This window comes from Balaenoptera ricei, chromosome 3 (assembly GCF_028023285.1).
Source record: "Balaenoptera ricei isolate mBalRic1 chromosome 3, mBalRic1.hap2, whole genome shotgun sequence".
NCBI lineage: Eukaryota > Metazoa > Chordata > Mammalia > Artiodactyla > Balaenopteridae > Balaenoptera > Balaenoptera ricei.
This window is the reverse complement of record NC_082641.1, coordinates 36,875,103-36,894,547: the sequence shown is the minus strand read 5'-3', so window position 1 is coordinate 36,894,547 and position 19,445 is coordinate 36,875,103. Positions and strand designations below refer to the sequence as shown.

The 19,445-nt window shown below is 38.5% G+C and overlaps 1 protein-coding gene across 4 annotated transcripts in view; it reads right to left on the bottom strand.

Annotated features, from left to right (window-relative positions):
• Window positions 1-1,447: 1,447 nt before the first annotated feature.
• NNT (nicotinamide nucleotide transhydrogenase) overlaps window positions 1,448-19,445 on the bottom strand; it is a 97,279-nt gene continuing 79,281 nt past the window's right edge. For all 4 annotated transcript variants that reach the window (XM_059916353.1, XM_059916356.1, XM_059916354.1 and 1 more), the window contains exons 20-22: window positions 7,033-7,151; window positions 4,845-4,960; window positions 1,448-3,307 (exon numbers count right to left, since the gene is read on the bottom strand). In XM_059916353.1, the coding sequence (XP_059772336.1) occupies window positions 3,158-3,307; window positions 4,845-4,960; window positions 7,033-7,151 (385 nt within the window). In that variant the 3' untranslated portion in view covers window positions 1,448-3,157. The remainder of the gene's footprint in view (window positions 3,308-4,844; window positions 4,961-7,032; window positions 7,152-19,445) is intronic.

The window sequence follows — 19,445 nt, the reverse complement described above, 5'->3', positions numbered from 1 at the left end:
TTAACCATTCTGCCCCAGTAATATTTGTTGGCAAAGACTCTCAAAAACTGGCAAGAGCTATAAATTAGATATCTGAACTATTCTCCCCTATCTATACAAAAGAGCTGTCCAACTTTCCAGTACTAAAATGCTTTAATTAACAAGACTTATGCCTTAGGGGACTAGAAAATTTGCCTCTAAGTCAGATGAACATATGGGTTATAAGTTATTAATTATACAAACTAAGGCTTTGGGATCAGATAAATTGAATTAAACCCTAAAGCTGAATGATACATAATATATCCCATATTTGTGTTGGATAGGAAAACAGTAAAATCTGAAAGTTAGGGTAATGACTTAAATGCAATCAGAAAGGCCAAGGCCCACCTTCCAGATTCATTACCAAATACTTAACTGATACTCACTGGCTCAGGAAAAACTGAAAGTCTACTGCATGAACAGATTAGTCCTCTCTATTAGTCTCTCTATTACAACCCTAGAAAGAAGAGTATACAGAATGATAAAGAGATTTATGTACCGGAAAACTTTCCAAAGTTAGATAGATAAATCAATAGATAGATAGATAGAATGTATAAAAACTTATACATTTACTATATACTATTCCTTAGTTGGATGCGTAACTTAAACACAAACTCCCAAATTAAGACAAACGTGAGAAAACAAAGGATGGTTAATAAGGCCAAAAAGACAAATCAATGTTAGCACTTTACTGCCTAATTTTTTTTTTTTTTTTTTTTTTGGTAACAGACTGTAGGGTATAATGGATTTTTTAAAAATTATTTCTAGTTGTGGGGCTTCCCTGGTGGCGCGGTGGTTGAGAGTCTGCCTGCCAATGCAGGGGACACGGGTTCGGGCCCTGGTCTGGGAAGATCCCACATGCCGCGGGGCGGCTGGGCCCGTGGGCCACAACTGCTGAGCCTGTGCGTCTGGAGCCTGTGCTCCGCGACGAGAGGCCGCGGTAATGAGAGGTCCGCGCACCATGATGAGGAGTGGCCCCCACTTGCCACAACTGGAGAGAGCCCTCGCACAGAAACGAAGACCCAACACAGCCAAAAATAAATAAATAAATAAATAAAATAAACCCAAAAGTTAAAAAAAAAAAAAAAATTATTTCTAGTTGAATTTCAAAAAGACATAGTGAACAACAGATCAACACAGAATAAAAATAAGTCATATTTACCAGTTATATGACTTATCAGAAAGGGAGGAATAATAAAATAAGGTGAACGAAAATTATTTTTGTTGCTTTTAGACCTCGCCATAATTAATAACTCAAGATCAACAATCTTTTGGAGTATTACTTTAAGAGATTAAATACCCAAAAATCCCTTAAATCATTTAAACAATAAAGTAAAATAAAACCAACCAGAGCATGAATTTTCATTTCAATTAACACAACTGAATGACAAAGAATTAGCAAGTATCAAAGAAATGAGATCATCCTAAATTTTTAAAATATAGAAAAATATTTACTGTAAATGATGGAAATAAATTAATAAATCAAAGTATAATTATTTTAATTTAAATTGAATGCAGGAATTATCTCAAAAAAAAAAAAAATCCAAGTTGCTGCTTCCCAGATATACCTACCACTACTTTGAGAAAAGGAAAAGGGCATGACTCAAGATACTATTTACTTTCTTCTAATAGAACCTTCATGATATAATTCAGTCCTGAGGTTACAAATGACCTGAGATCCATTAACAAATTGCATTTACCACTTAAAAATTAAAAAGGAGTCTTTCCTGATTTAAAACACATGCACACACAAACAGATCTTAACCTCAGGCACAGCAAAAAAGAAACTGATTACCAAACCAACAAATACTATGAGTTTTAAACTCAATAAACATGAGTATTATAGTAAAAAATTTCACACCAGTTATTTCTTTTTCTGATTTAGATACTTTTTACATGTTAATAATTATTTCAAGAAACTTAATGCCAAATTAATTATATATAGAGATAGATATTCCAAATATTCTTCACACATTCAATCTATACAGAGCTTTTGGCATAATGGCAAAGTCACGAAGAAAATCTACACTTTTACTGCAAAAGACATAATCTTTACTGGTGCTAAAAAGACATAATCTTTACGTGCGCTTAAACAAAGAGGTAGCTAAAAAGTGCCACCATTTCTCTCAAATGTTATCATTTACATAATACCTTAAAACACACTCAGATTTGGGAAAAAAATTATTCTTCCAAGCAGTTAAGACAGATTAATCTCATCTATTTCATGGTAACAAAATCTTCCTCGGATATTAATAACAGGAAGAATTACTTGATTTTAGCCTTTCGTCACCAGAGACAATTGCTACATCACTATGCAAACATGATGAACTCATTTTATTAGTCAAATAGTTGAATTCCATTCAAGTGCACTTAATACAGTACTACACATTATAAATTGATTGAAATTAGAGAGATCTCCAATTGGAAATGGGGTTCAAAAAATACAACTAATACTGATTTCAAATTATACGTTTCGTTGGTGTCCTAATGAAACATACAAAGCAAATGATTTGTTTCCAGCATCTCTGAAAGATTATCTAGTCCTTTAATGTATTAAAATAGAAGTGAGAAAATACACCCCTGAAATATAGAATCAGAAGTACAGTTTGAAAAATTGAAACTAATTTGATGTGCTTAATTCAGATTATGGTTAAATGGTAAGGGGACAGCTCAAGAGTTGATGAAAGTTTCAAATTAGTCACATTTGTTGAAAAAACATAAATGCAGGTGGCTGTGATGTTTACACTGTGTCAGATTTTTTCAAATCTATGTATAATGTAAGTCCTAAAAAATCATAAAGACTTAATTTCTTAAAACACTGCTGACTATTGAGGAAAATCCAAACGGATTACATCTAAAATGAGGCTGTTCCTTCTCCTTGTGTAAAATACTTTTGGAATTCATAACACAAAAAATATGCACAGGAAGACATTTAGACTTGTCAATCCTTTTTTTTTTAAAATTGAGGGATTGCTGCTCTTGAAAATTTTCCCTGTATTTGCTTTGCTTTCTTCAGAGTCTTCCTTTTCTTTCAAGAGCTCTGATGTAGATGTGTATCAGCTGTATACGTTAATAATTTATTTGCCTGTTCCCACAAGTGAAGCGGTGGCTTGGTTGGACAACAGCTTGACTCTGTGTGTTACTTCTGGTAGGATTCTCTAATTTTCGCCTGCAGAGCGTCACATGTCTTCTTGGCATCGCCTAGAAGCATGGCTGTGTTAGGTTTGTAGAAGATTGGATTGTCCACTGCAGCATAGCCAACGCCTAAGGACCTCTTCATAACAATGACCTGAGAACCAAAGATTAAGTGAGACGGTGTATTTAACAGACCTGGCCAGGACCTGTTCGACAAACCAACATTGCCCTGCCCTGACTCTGAACAAAGCAGGTACCATGACTAATTCTTTACTACAAAGACTTAAAATACACAAGGAGTAGTTTTACATGCATGTTTACTTTGTATTAACTTTAATTCTTTAAATGTGCCCATACTCTTATATCCATTAGAGAAAAGGTCATGTTAACAATAGTATATCTCCAAGTGATAAGTGATTTTTTTTCTCAGTGCTTTTCTCTATAAAGACTATGTATAACATTTTCTAGTCAGAAAAATAAGCATCCTTCTCTGAATGGGCTAAAGAGAACAAATTTAGTGCATAAGCTTCTACTACCCATCCTAAGATAAATGTAGTTGAGTGGGAAAACGGTATGATTCTTAGTCCATTGCTTTAAAGTAAAGGATATCAGACAGAAAGGATATAAGACAAGAGCGCAAAGAGCAATCTAGTGTGTCACAGAACAGAGCTAATGACTAACAGAATGCTTCCACGAAGAAAAATGAAGGGCTAAGTCCATCCATCCCTAATACCGATGTGTTCTAGACATTTACAACTACACGGATTGTGGATGTTGCTGTCCTGTTGAATATCAAGTCAATTCTTCATGAAATGAAAAGCCTTTCTATGGTCTTTTAGGACACGCAGTCTATTCAAAAATGGAAGCAGAGCAAAGTTATTCATGTTCCATATACCATTAATACAGTAATGTACCCTACAAACTCAAATATTGGTGGTCAATGCAACTGTCCATATACACATGAACAAGTGCATGTCATATCTACTCACTCACCACAAATACTATGTTTAAAACTCACACATTTACAATAAAGAGAGACAAATTAAAGGGAAAATATACGTTACGTCATAATGATTCTTAAAATGCAGATATGACTTGAGAATGGTAAATAGACTTGCCCACAGTCGGGGCAGAGGAAAATTTATAAGTGTTTGCGTTCTCTGCAATCTAGCAATTAGCTTTTTCAGAAGTAATGTGTTGTGAGCAGGGCTTGCTTCCTTCCATGTGATTGTTTGGTTTTCTAAATCACCTTTCTTCTGTACACTCCATAACATACAAATTCCCTTTCAAAAAAATTAAATGAAAAACTGTGCTCATCGTCATATGTGAAGGCGACGATACTGCCTCAGTGTCCTGGAGGGAAGCCATTTGCTTCACTGGACTCGGCCTGGAATTCAGCCAGACTCATCCCAAAAGCTCACAGGTCCTTTTTCAGCTGTGGTTACGGATTGTGTTAACCCACCCAGATAATCTCTTCTAGTTCTAATCCAGATCAGGGCATTCACTCAGGTCCTCTGGTGACCACAGAACAGACAGAAGCTGGATGTAGAGAGCTGGACCCTAAATCTCCTCTAACTCCTGAGTCTCCTAAAAGGCATCATCATTTCTCATCAAGTGACCAAGGAAAGTTCTGTGTATGTATTTTAAGAGACCTTTAATTATTAGAATGAAACACAAGTCTGAAACTTTACCTGCTTTGATTTCCAGACCTCAAGGACTGGCATGCCTGCAATAATAGAGTTGGGGTCTTCTTGAGCCGCTGAATTAACAGTGTCATTAGCTCCAATTACAAGGACCAAATCAGTGTCTACATAATAAAAGAAAATACAAAAATTAAAAGGGTCACTTTTACTTTCAGGCAAATTATGGTGACCTGACTTTATAACAACAACAACAACAGAAGCTAATATTTATAGGACAAACACTTGTGCCAGGCACTGTACAAAGAGCTTTATCAGAGAGGTTCAGTAACTTAGCCAATGTCACACAGCTTAAAAGCAATCGGTCCTGCATCTGATACCTGAGCACCCTGACTGGAACTTGCATTATTATGCTTTCCCTCCCCTCAATGGATCTACCTAATCTGACTTTATAGCTCGTTTATGATCCCAAAATGATCTTGCCAGTAACATTAAAGATCTGCATTCCCATAAATGGGTGTTGAATTTTGTCAAAAGCTTTTTTTGCATCTATTGAGATGATCATATGGTTTTTCTCCTTCAGTTTGTTAATATGGTGTATCGCATTGATTGATTTGCATATATTGAAGAATCCTTGCATTCCTGGGATAAACTCCACTTGATCATGGTGTATGATCCTTTTAATGTGCTGTTGGATTCTGTTTGCTAGTATTTTGTTGAGGATTTTTGCATCTATGCTCATCAGTGATATTTGTCTGTAGTTTTCTTTCTTTGTGACATGGATAAAGAAGATGTGGCACATATATACAATGGAATATTACTCAGCCATAAAAAGAAATGAAACTGAGTTATTTGTAGTGAGGTGGATGGACCTAGAGTCTGTCATACAGAGTGAAGTAAGTCAGAAAGAGTAAAACAAATACCGTATGCTAACACGTATATATGAAATCTAAAAAAAAAAAAATGGTTCTGAAGAACCTAGGGGCAGGACAGGAATAACGACGCAGACATAGGGAATGGACTTGAGGACACGGGGAGTGGGAAAGGTAAGCTGGGACAAAGTGAAAGAGTGGCATGGACATATATACACTACCAAATGTAAAATACATAGCTAGTGGGAAGCAGCTACATAGCACAGGGAGATCAGCTCCGTGATTTGTGACCACCTAGAGGGGTGGGATAGGGAGGGTGGGAGGGAGACGCAAGAGGGAGGAGATATGGGGATATATGTATATGTATAGATGATTCACTTTGTTATAAAGCAGAAACTAACACACCATTGTAAAGCAATTATACTCCAATAAAGATGTTAAAAAAAAAAAGGATCTGCATTCCATTTTCAACTTTTAAAATGACTACTTAATATGCAATTCAATGTCTAAAAGAAAATGGTCTAAGAGTCTGTACTATATTAAAGCTGTGTCCATAATTCCTGGAACTGGCAGCTTTCACACATAATTTAGCAACAGTGAAATCTGAAAGGGGGCATAAAATTAAAATGGTCTAAATTCCCTCTTTAAGGATCATAATATAAGGTACCTTAGAACTCTGCCAAAAATGCCATGTGAATCTAGACATACACACAATTTCATTATTTTTCTCTAATAAACAGGACTTTTTAAGTTTACAGTGGATACGCACCAGAGGGAACTGGTTTAATTTTCACAAACATGATCTGGGGCCAAATGTCATAGCATTCAACATCTACCCAGTGACAGCCACAAAGTCTAACACCTTATCTAGTGAGGTCCTGGTACTTTCAAGAAAACAGAAAACTACTTACTGACCATGAGTGGGTACAACTGAAAACCAGTAAAATCTCAGACACTGGCAAGAATCAGACACTAAATCATCAGCAGAAGCAATTTTATAAATGAGGAACCTGAGGTTGAGTACCTAGTTCAAGGCCACAAGCAAATGAGACTCAGGACCTGGATTCCAAAGCCAGGTCTGTTCCAAATCCCTCTGCAATGCAGTCCACTGCACTGCCTCCCCAAGATTTTCACCATCCTTCAGATCTCCTCAGAGGGAGAAAATTACCCGTGCTGCTTATAAATCTGTTGCACCTTGTTCAGTATTGTCTTTCGCTTATTTAATTTCAACTGCATACTCACTAGGAGCAGGTTACTCTTCATCTGACTAGTAGGTCTTCAGTAATCCCACAATTTATGCCCTAAGACTGGCATCACTCTATTCATACTAAGAATACCTAAACTTTACCATTATCCCCATCACTTACCTGGGAAATCATGGTTGATCTCATCCATCTCCAACACAATATCATATGGCACCCCAGCCTCAGCCAGCAGCACATTAAGCTGACCAGGCATCCGGCCTGCAACTGGGTGAATTCCAAACCTAGACATGAAACAAATGAACAGCTGGCCTTACTTGATGGGCCGAAATGTACAGAGACCCCAATATCACCTCCAAATCTGCACACTTTGTTCTTGGCACCTCTGCTTCTCCTGGTACTATCTGATCTCTACAAGCAGGAATAGAATCTGTCTAGATATACGGTCAATCTACAAATAGTAAGGTTTGGAGATTCAAGATCTCAGTATATACAAACTGTAACTCCTCTCAAAAAAATAAGTGTGACTTTAGAACCTGACTCTTCCATATATGTTTTAAGTTCAATGAACTCCCAACAACATTAATAATATCACCTTACATTTAATAAGCATTATGTTCTCTCATGATACTTTATGATAATTTTTGAATCTTTTTGAAGTCTGCCTGGAATTAAACGTTTGCCATGAAAAACACTGTCATGCACATAAGTTAAAGGCCTACTTTCAGAGAGTAATATGCAGCATTACTCTACATCACAGAAGAAATGGGAGAGTAACACGCTGGAGTGTTTAAAAGGCAGAGTAATACACAAATCAGACATCTGCTCTTTTATTAACACAAAAGAAACTGAAGCATCAAGCAATTTCGTTCAACCACAGCCATAATCGGATCTCTGAAGTCATGTAATCCAACCTCTTGCCCACAGTATTGATCTCTGTCTCCTCAGCACTGGGCACAGTCCCTGGCACACAGGAAGGACCAAATAAAAAGTGAGTGAGTGAGTGAATGAATGAATGAATCCAGTGAAGAAATGCATTTTATACTACCTCTAGGCAGGGATCCATCCAACCTCAGCTTAAATACCTTCAGTGACCAGAAACTAACTCCATTCTAGCTCTATTCCATTACTAGAAAAATCCCAATAACTATATAAATATATATTACATATCACACACACACACGCTCATTATATTAAACCAAAAAGAACCTCCAACTCATTGCTTTCCAAGGTCTGTAGTTTGAGGGTCTACTCCCTCTTTCACATGTGGATTCCTCTGAGCTAACCTAGGATGCCTGTTAAGCAAAACATCTTCAATTCTTTCAACTGTTCAGTGACTGACAGGACTTCTAGACTCACTGCTGTCCTAGTCACCTGTTCCTATACTGTCACCGTCCAGCTCAAACCTCAGTCCCCCACGGTAAATACAATATGCTGGATGTGATCTAGATGCACAAGGCACAGCAAGAAAGTCATACCCTCAGGCCCCTTTCAGAAGCCTAAGTCTGTAACAGCTCCCACACCACACTGCTGGTTTTTATCACTGACAGTTATTTAAGATGCCCTATTGGAACTCTACTCAGTGCTCTGTGGTGACCTAATTGGGAAAGAAATCCAAGGAAGAGGGGATATATGTATACGTGTGGCTGACTCACTTTGCTGTACAGCAGAAACTAACACACCATTGTAAAGCAGTTGTACTCCAAAAAAAAAAAAGATGCCCTGTTACTTTTCACAGGAACTGCTGCCAAGCCAGGCCTCCCCACTCGTAACACAGTCCCTGTTAGGAACAGATTAAAAAAGCATAGGAATTGACCCCTCCCAAAAGCAGACCTGAAAAGAGCTATAAAATGGCTATTTACATTGTCCAAATAACTGATATATGGTTTTCTACATCTTTAAATGAAGATAATCTGATAATGAAGAGCCTGAATTACTGGGGAGCTCGTAATTGGAAAACAAGATATCAAATGATAGGTTCTCTTTAATCAATTTTTTTTTTAAATTTATTTTTGGCTGCATTGGGTCTTCATTGCTACGTGCGGGCTTTCTCTAGTTGTGGCGAGCTGGGGCTACTCTTCATTGCGGTGCACGGGCTTCTCATTGCAGTGGCTACTCTTGTTGCGGAGCATGGGCTCTAGGCGCAAGGGCTTCAGTAATTGCAGCACGTGGGCTCAGTAGTTGCGGCACACAGGCCCTAGAGAGCGTGGGCTTCAGTAGTTGTGGTGCCTGAGCCCAGTAGTTGCGGCTCGCGGGCTCTAGAGCACAGGCTCAGTAGTTGTGGTGCACAGGCTTAGTTGCTCCGCAGCATGTGGGATCTTCCCGGACCAGGGATCAAACCCGTGTCCCCTGCATTGGCAGGCGGATTTGTAACCACTGCACCATCAGGGAAGTCCCTCAAATTCTCTTTTATATAATCTTCATCTGGGACCACTGAATGTTCCTAAGTAACCAACTTATGTTTAAAAAAACAGAAACTCAGGGCTAAAAGGAAACAAAACAGTTATCTCTAGATGGTTTACAACAGATAATCATTTTACTTCTCCTCTATTTAAAAATGTTTTCCAAATTTTCTATGAGAATGAACAATTTTATGGTGGGAAAAAATTAACTTCATTTAAAATAAATTAATACTTCATGCTTTTATATTGTGATACAATTTACAAATTTCTTATATATTATTTCATTCTATCCCTAATCATCTTTAATAATCTCCATCAAGAATTAGAATTTAGAGCAGCTGATTCAAATCCAGGACTTAGTTAAACAAACTGGGCTTTAGAGCTACATTCCTGTACCTTAAAAAAAGAAGAGAGCAAGAATATATATAAGAGGGGCTGTCGGCATATATTTTGGCATAATGGCTAATACTGACTCTTTGAGATGTGCTATACAACTTTTTTAGTATAGCTAACCTGTAAGTCGAACTCAGGTCTTTCGGCCTCAAGAGTCTTTTCACTACTATACAATATAGACAGTATAGTCAAGCATTTAAGAGGTATTTTTGTTTAGTTAGTAGCTCAAGTTAACTAGTTACATGATGTTCAGTAAGTTACTTAATAGCTCCCTCTCTCTCAATTTTCCCATAGAGTACTAACCACCTGTTATTACAAGCCCACATCATGTAGAAGAGGTTTGAGAAATACCTATTTATCTCTGCTTGAATGGGTGAAATAAGGAGTTCTAAGAATCCAATTTACAATGTTGAGAAAAACTAAGCACCCAGAAAGTTTCAAACAATACTATAAGCTATAAATTTTTTTAATTTAATTAAGTATTTGCATGGACATAGGAGAAAAAAAAGTCTCTTAGTACACAAAGTACCTGCAACAATGCAAAACATTTACCAGCACCTCTTAAATGCTGGGGAAGTAGGTTCTGAAAAATTACTAGCGGTAGGAGGTAGAATGAACTGTATAGAATGGACTATTAATAATCTAAGACTTTTTAAAATTTTTTATTGGAGCATAGTTGATTTACAATGTTGTGTTAGTTTCTGCTGTACAGCAAAGTGAATCAGTTATACATATATATATCCACTCTTTTTTATATTTTTATTCTTTAATTTATTTTTGGCTGCATTGGGTCCTCATTGCTGCGTGCGGGCTTTCTCTAGTTGCAGTGAGTGGGGGCTACTCTTCGTTGCAGTACGCGGGCTTCTCATTGCGGTAGCTTCTCCTGTTGCAGAGCACAGGCTCTAGGTGCGTGGGCTTCAGTAGTTGTGGCATACGGGCTCAGCAGTTGTGGCGCATGGGCTTAGCTGCTCCACGGCATGTGGGATCTTCCTGGACCAGGGCTCGAACCTGTGTCCCCTGCACTGGCAGGCAGATTCTTAACCACTGCGCCAGCAGGGAAGTCCCTCCACTCTTTTTTAGATTCTTTCCCCAAACAGGCCATTACAGAGTACTGAGTACAGTTCCCTGTGCTATACAGTAGGTCCTTATTAGTTATCTACTTTATATATAGTGGTGTATATATGTAAGACTCTTTTAAAAGGCATTTATCATCTCTTTCCTCAGTGGGCTACCTACAGTTTTATTTTTTTTATTGAAGTATAGTTGATTTACTACTTTATTTTGGTGAGAATAAAATTAATAAATAAATAAAATTAATCATTTTTTGGAAATGTAACAGTTCAACAGTTGAGTAAAAATTTTTAAATGTTCTCTAAAAACAAGATTGTTGGGCTTCCCTGGTGGCGCAGTGGTTGAGAATCTGCCTGCCAATGCAGGGGACACGGGTTCGAGCCCTGGTCTGGGAAGATCCCACATGCCGCGGAGCAACTGGGCCCGTGAGCCACAACTACTGAGCCTGGGCGTCTGGAGCCTCTGCTCCGCAACAAGAGAGGCCGCGATAGTGAGAGGCCCGCGCACCGCAATGAAGAGTGGCCCCCACTCGCTGCAACTGGAGAAAGCCCTCACACAGAAACAAAGACCCAACACAGCCAAAAATAAAAATAATAAATAAATAATAAATTAAAAAATAAAAAATAAAAAAAAAACAACAAGATTGGTTTTTTTTGGCTAGACATTGCTATCCTAATGTCATTGTCTGTTCCAAACCAGGGTTTTTAATCACTCCTGAAAACAAAAGAAATGAGGCAAAATACTGACAATTCATGTTCATACTCTTCATGTAGTAACACAAACTATATTCAGCACTACTGCAGCTATTTTCAAACTGCCTCAGAGAAAGCATTTCCAAAACATTACACAGACTCTTGGGTTGAGATGTCCACTTTAAAATTTTAATACCTTTACAATGGCAATAAGATAAAACATTTGAAAAAAAATTTCTCCAGGCACCAAACTATATGCTCATTAAATGGGAGTTACTAATACTAACCCTCAATTCTGAACATGAATGTCATTTTAATATTTTAACAATAATATAGAATTTTAAGCATGAATATAAAAAATAGAGAAAAATGCAGTATATTGAAATAACCAAAATATACTCCTAAGCCTGCTGATTACATGAATATAGAAAAAGAAAAGGCATGATGAATGAAGTTTCAGAGGTGCTTGATTTTGTAAACAAGCATCACAGTCTCCAGTTCAGGACTTTTAAACCTTTCTTCAATGATGGGGAGGGATGAACAATCCCTTAGGTTCACAGGAAATAACAGAAGTAGTAAGAAAAAGACAATAACAGACTCAGAGAAGGTAAAGCTCACTTACATGTAATAAACAATTGAATTTTAAAAAAGAGGAAAGACTGAATTTGTGTAATCCTTACAAAAAGTGAGAAAGAAGGCAGAGCACAAAGCAAAATAAATGCGCATGAAAGAATGACATGGACATGTGTCTTTAAAGGCACATATGACACTAAGGTGTATAAAGAAAGTAATTTGAACATCAAAATACATAAGGATAGTCATGGATTACAACCCACTGCGGAAAGTGGGAATTCATGAGTCAAGACCGATAACAGGTTCATAAGTCAATAAGGAAAGGAAGAAAGGAAGGAAGGGAGGGTGGGAACACTCTCCCCTATAGTGGTAGACCATCAACTGATAAATGTAATGGGGTTATAAAACCACCATTTTGCCACCATCATAATAAAGTTTGGTTCAAATAAAAATCATCAGCAGCACATGCTCAATCTAAGGAGTAAAGTTTGAATGAGGAGCAGGATTTTGCAAGGTCTTAAAGAGAGCTCAACGGAGAAAGAAAAAAAAAAATCAGTGAAGACTTTCAGTGCTTTCTCTGACAGCTACTTTATTGAAATTGATCAATAATAAGTAGTTGTTAGAACATCTGGATACTTTGCTCAATGGGCATTTGGTTAAGTGGGCAGAGTCTGTATTTCTTTTTCTCCCCAGCTAATAGTTCCTTACAATACCTAATAAAATAAATTACCAAGATTAACCCACCACATCTCAGCCAAGAAGAACTTAAATTGAAACTAATTTATTATGTATTTTAAGGCACTATTTGGTATACACAAAATATTTGGTGTACAGAATATTTTAACTTTATGTTCTTTAAATATCAAGTGGGAGCAACAGCCAGCTCTACCCACCACGAGTCCCTCCCATCAGGAAACTGGCACAAGCCTCTTAGAGAGCCTCATCCACCAGAGGGCAGACAGCAGAAGCAAGAAGAACTATAATCCTGCAGCCTGTGGAACAAAAACCACATTCACAGAAAGACAGACAAGATGAAAAGGCAGAGGGCTATGGACCAGATGAAGGAACAAGATAAAACCCCAGAAAAACAACTAAATGAAGTGGAGATAGGCAACCTTCCAGAAAAAGAATTCAGAATAATGATAGTGAAGATGATCCAGAACCTCAGAAAAAGAATGGAGGCAAAGATCGAGAAGATGCAAGAAATGTTTAACAAACACCTAGAAGAATTAAAGAACAAACAAACAGAGATGAACAATACAATAACTGAAATGAAAACTACACTAGAAGGAATAAATGGCAGAATAACTGAGGCAGAAGAACTGATAAGTAACCTGGAAGACAGAATGGTGGAATTCACTGCTGTGGAACATAATAAAGAAAAAAGAATGAAAAGAAATGAAGACAGCCTAAGAGACCTCTGGGACAACATTAAATGCAACAACATTCGCATTATAGGGGTCCCAGAAGGAGAAGAGAGAAAGAAAGGACGCAAGAAAATGTTTGAAGAGATTATAGTCGAAAACTTTCCTAACATGGGAAAGGAACTAGCCACCCAAGTCCAGGAAGCATAGAGAGTCCCATACAGGATAAACCCAAGGAGAAACATGCCGAGACACATAGTAATCAAATTGGCAAAAATTAAAGACAAAGAAAAATTATTGAAAGCAGCAAGGGAAAAACGACAAATAACATACAAGGGAACTCCCATAAGGTTAACAGCTGATTTCTCAGCAGAAACTCTACAAGCCAGAAGAGAGTGGCATGATATACTTAAAGTGATGAAAGGGAAGAACCTACAACCAAGATTACTCTACACGGCAAGATCTCATTCAGATTCGATGGAGAAAGCAAAAGCTTTACAGACAAGCAAAAGCTAAGAGAATTCAGCACCACCAAACCAGCTCTACAACAAACGCTAAAGGAACTTCTCTAAGTGGGAAACACAAGAGAAGAAAAGGACCTACAAAAACAAACACAAAACAATTAAATATCAAGTGGAAGAACTAAAGGCACAAAGAATGTGCCCCATCAAAGGCAGAGATTCTATAATTAAATTCAGGGACCCTCATGTGTCATTATTTTTTAATAATGATGAAACAAAATAATTTCCAAAAGAACACATCTTAAAGTGAAAACTTTGTTTGAAAAGGTCATTTCATTTTATGGAGGTTCTTAGTAATATAGTTAACATATCAAATTGCATTAATCAGCTGATTTGTATTCAAAGTTAATGTCAATCTGTATTTCAACTGTGTCAATTTCAAGTCAACATTCAAAATTAATGCAGGGTTGTTTTCACACATCAGGAAAAGGTACTCTATCTTCTACCACTGACTAGATCCAATGATAAAACCAAATAACTAGACTTAGTTCAGGGAGTTGCAGCTTAAAAGGATCAGAGGGCACTTGGATAAGGTTCAAGAGAAACACAAAATACCTAACTTAGAAAATAACAGGGCTTCCCTGGTGGTGCAGTGGTTGAGAATCTGCCTGCTAATGCAGGGGACACGGGTTCGAGCCCTGGTCTGGGAAGATCCCACATGCCGCGGAGCAACTAGGCCCGTGAGCCACAACTACTGAGCCTGCGCATCTGGAGCCTGTGCTCCGCAACAAGAGAGGCTGCGATAGTGAGAGGCCCACGCACCGCGATGAAGAGTGGCCCCCGCTCGCCGCAACTAGAGAAAGCCCTCGCACAGAAACGAAGACCCAACACAGCCAAAAAAAATAAAAATAAAAATACAATTTTTTAAAAAATTAAAAAAAAAAAAAAAGAAAATAACATGCTCTATGTGAAAAAAGATAAACTGGCTAGAAAAAAAACGGCAAAACTGATTTTCAAGCAGACCAAATAAAACAGAAGTTGACCAAATATTCCTCATTTTCATTCAACAGAAGAAAAGAAAATAGTCTTCAGATGAAAAAGAAAGAGTTGGAATTAACTTTAAAAAAAAATACTTTCGGGGACTTCCCCAGTGGTCCAGTGGTTGGGACTTCACCTTCCGATGCAGAGGGTGTGGGTTTGATCCCTGGTCGGGGAGCTGGGATCCCACATGCCTTGTGGCCAAAAAACCAAAACATAAAACAGAAGAACAAATTCAATTAAGACTTTAAAAAAAAAAGAAAACAACTTTCTGTCAACAATTTAGAACAAATTTCCTAGTTAGGGAAAGTTTCAGGCTTCTTTTCTGTGGATCAGGCAGAGACAGGTTCATTAATCTGAGCTGACATACAAACCACCAATTTAGTACAAAATGGATTCAAGGGGATTTCACAAATAAATGTAAAGGATGGTTGGCTGGCAGTGGACGTAGTCAAGGCAGTTACGATAGCTGAGACAGCCCTTCATTTATGGGAGGAGGGGGAAGGATCAAACCTACTAGTAAGAGAGAGCAGCAGCTTTGGTGGAACTGAGGATTCCCAGAACCACTGCAAGACATGGCTCTACCTCAGTCCTATACTACTAACTGCAATGAATGTGCTCTTTTGAGATCTTCATAGTAAATCTTGGACACCAAAAATTTCTCCTCATCTCCTAATCCTTCTGAGCATCAACAAGTGCTTCCTGTTTCCCCCAGGTCCCTTCCTCTCCCCAAAACCTGATTGGTGAGGCTTCAGAAAGACTAAGAGTCACTGTGCTACATGACATTTAAGGTCTGTACTTGCTTCCTATTGCTGATATAGCAAATCACCACAATTTCAGTAGCTTAAAACAACACAAATTGATTATAGAGGTCTGACATCCAAAATCAGTTTCTCTGTGCTAAAAATCAAGGTGTCGGCAGGGCTGCATTTCTCTTAGAGGCTCTAGGAGAAAATCCGTCCCTTGCCTTTTCCAGCTTCTGGAGGCCCCCATTACATGGCTTGAGGCTACATCACTCTGACTTCTGCTTCCATTGTCACACTTCTTTCTCTGATTCTGACCCTCCTTCCTCGCTCTTGTAAGAACCCTAGTGATTACATGGGCCCACCCAAATCATTCAGAATCAGCTCTCCAGCTCAGAATCTTCACTGAATCTACAAAGTTTCTTTTGCCATATAAGGTAACATATTCACAGGTTTGGGGGCTTCGGAGGTGGGTATCTTTGGGGCCATTATTCAGACTACCACAAACTCCCTTTCCAGTCCTAAAATTCCATGAACTAGAGATTCTATTTTAGCTGAGTAAACCAATACACATTTTGTGATTTACTTTTGTATTTCAATTCTGTATCCCTCCTTGATTCCAGTAATTTAAAAAATTTTTTAATTTATTTATTTGTTTTTAATACTGCCTTTGCTTATTTTTAAATTAATCCATCTGGCAATCATCTTTATGCTTTAACTGAGGTGTCTTGGTCCAAATTAGAAATTAAAGACCTCCAAATGTACATGTTATTATTGTAATATTTGATTAGCTGCAGACTGCATAAAGACAATGTTTCTGTTGAGCTAGTTGTGAAGGGTAAATAATCATAAAGCTAACTAACATGTTATGCTGAATATCCCAAAGGACAGATCACTTTATATCTGTTTGCATAATAATTTGTTATAGTAAACTTTAAGAATCTAAAGTTGGAAAGAAACACATGCCAGACTATTACAAGAGAATGCCAATGTTTTGAGAGAAAAGACGGAACACACTAAATTTGTAGAAATATACATGTGCAGGCTGATGAGTCAATGTGAACTTACAACAATTCTGGCCCATGCAACTGGCTAATCTTCAAAGTATGGATTAAAGTTAATTATATCAGACATTGGTTGCCCATGACCAGCAATTTCCAGGAACTAAGGGCCAAAGCTCATCAACATTCCATCATCACATGAAGAATATCCAGAATTCCAAAATGCAAAGCCTACCAGCCTTTTGGTTCTTCCCTATGAACCATGAAAATTATCTTTATTGTATACATGCTTAACAAAACAGGATCAGCTGTCCTTGTCCATAACGTAATTCTACAGAAGGGGAATAACTACTAAAATGCGATCACAGAAAAATCTTCCATGCTCCCAGGACTCTTTCTTTATGCTCCTCCTCCTTACGATGCACTGCATCATAGTAACTGGCTGAAGACTGTGCTCTCCAAACTGGGAGCAACTTGAGAATAGGAACTGTGTCTTATTTATCAGTTCCCACAGTACCTGGCACTCTATTAGAGCGACTCAAATAAAGGGAGGGAAGGAAAGGGTTTTAAGGAACATAGTGTGCCCAATAAAGTACACTGACTCAAACTTTCTATTATCTCTTTTTAGAGAAAGATTTCAGGGAAATAGTAAAAAGTAGCAGTTAAAAGCTCTAGAGTGCCACTGCCTGCGTTCAAAACATTTGGACAATTTACCTGTGTGCCTCACTTTCCTCATGTGTACAATGGGATTCATAACAAAGCCTCTTCAGAGGATTATTGTGAGATTTAAGGGAAACAGTTCATGTAAAGAGCTTTTTATACTTTAGATCAATGCCTGGCATACATAAGACCTTAATAAATGTAACCTGAGGGCTTCCCTGGTGGCGCAGTGGTTAAGAATCTGCCTGCCAATTCAGGGGACACAGGTTCGAGCCCTGGTCTGGGAAGATCCCACATGCCGCGGAGCAACGGAGCCCGCGAGCCACAACTACTGAGCCTGCGCGTCTGGAGCCTGTGCTCCGCAACGGGAGAGGCCGTGACAGTGAGAGGCCCGCACACCGCGATGAAGAGTGGCTCCTGCTCGCCGCAACTGGAGAAAACCCTCGCACAGAAATGAAGACCCAACACAGCCAAAAATAAATTAATTAATTAATTAATTTTTTTAAAAAAAGTAACCTGAAACTATAATAGTCTATTGAAATACATTTTGTGATATAAATGCTCATCTGTATTGTTCAAATAAATGCACATTTTTAATGATCATTTACATTAAAAAAAACACAAATTTTTACAGTAAAACAAATGTGGTTTGTTGTCAACATTTCTGAATTAATTTTCTAATTTTTACCTTGAAATCCCAGTAAATATCAATATGGTCCAATGAAAGCCAGAAATTCTTTGCACTTGCAACTACACAAAAAAACTAGAGAAAGTATATAGTCAATAAAGACTGAGGCCAATAATTGTGAACAGTGCACACATTGGCAACTTGGTTGTAGTTAATATTCAAGTGTCGAATAGTGTCAAATTTCAAAAGGCCACATTTAACCCTTCTATAGATACTATTAAGGCAAAAAAGTACTGTTTCCTAGATTGGTTCAAGAAGGCGGAGTAGAAGGACGTGCGCTCACTCCCTCTCGTGAGAGCACCAGAATCACAACTAACTGCTGAACACTCATCAACAGGAAGACGCTGGAACTCACCAAAAAAGATACCCCACATCCAAAGACAAAGGAGAAGCCACAATGAGACAGTAGGAGGGGCGCAATCACAAAAAAATCATATCCCATAACTGCTGGGTGGGTGACTCACAAACTGGAGAACACTTATACCACAGAAGTCCACCCACTGGAGTGAAGGTTCTGAGCCCACGTCAGGCTTCCCAACCTGGGAGTCTGGCAACAGGAGGAGGAATTCCCAGAGAATCAGCCTTTGAAGGCTAGCAGTATTTGACTGCAGGACTTCAGCATGACTGGGGGAAACAAAGACTCCACTCTTGGAGGGCACACACAAAGTAGTGTGCACATCAGGACCCAGGGGAAGGAGCAGTGACCCCATAGGAGACTAAACCAGACCTACCTGCTAGTGTTGGAGGGTCTCCTGCAGAGGCAGGGGGTGGCTGTGGCTCACCACCGGGACAAGGACACTGACAACAGAAGTTCTGGGACTCCAGAACTCCTTGGCGTGAGCCCTCCCAGAGTCTGCCATTAGCCCCACCAGAGAGCTGGTAGGCACCAGCGCTGGGTCGCCTCAGGCCAAACAACCAACAGGGAGGGAACCCAGCCCCACCCATCAGCAGTCAAGCGGATTAAAGTTTTACTGAGCTCTGCTCACCAGAGCAACACCCAGCTCTACCCACCACCAGTCCCTCCCATCAGGAAGCTTGCACAAGCCTCTTAGATAGCCTCATCCACCAGAGGGCAGACAGCAGAAGCAAGAACTACCATCCTGCAGCCTGTGAAACGAAAACCACATTCACAGAAAGACAGACAAGATGAAAAGGCAGAGGACTATGTACCAGATGAAGGTATAAGATAAAACCACAGAAAAACAACTAAATGAAGTGGAGATAGGCAACCTTCCAGAAAAAGAATTCAGAATAATGATAGTGAAGATGATCCAGGACCTCGGAAAAAGAATGGAGGCAAAGATTGAGAAGATGCAAGAAATGTTTAACAAAGACCTAGAAGAATTAAAGAACAAACAAACAGAGATGAACAATACAATAACTGAAATGAAAAATACACTAGAAGGAATCAATAGCAGAATAACTGAGGCAGAAGAACGGATAAATGACCTGGAAGACAGAACGGTGGAATTCACTGCTGTGGAACAGAATA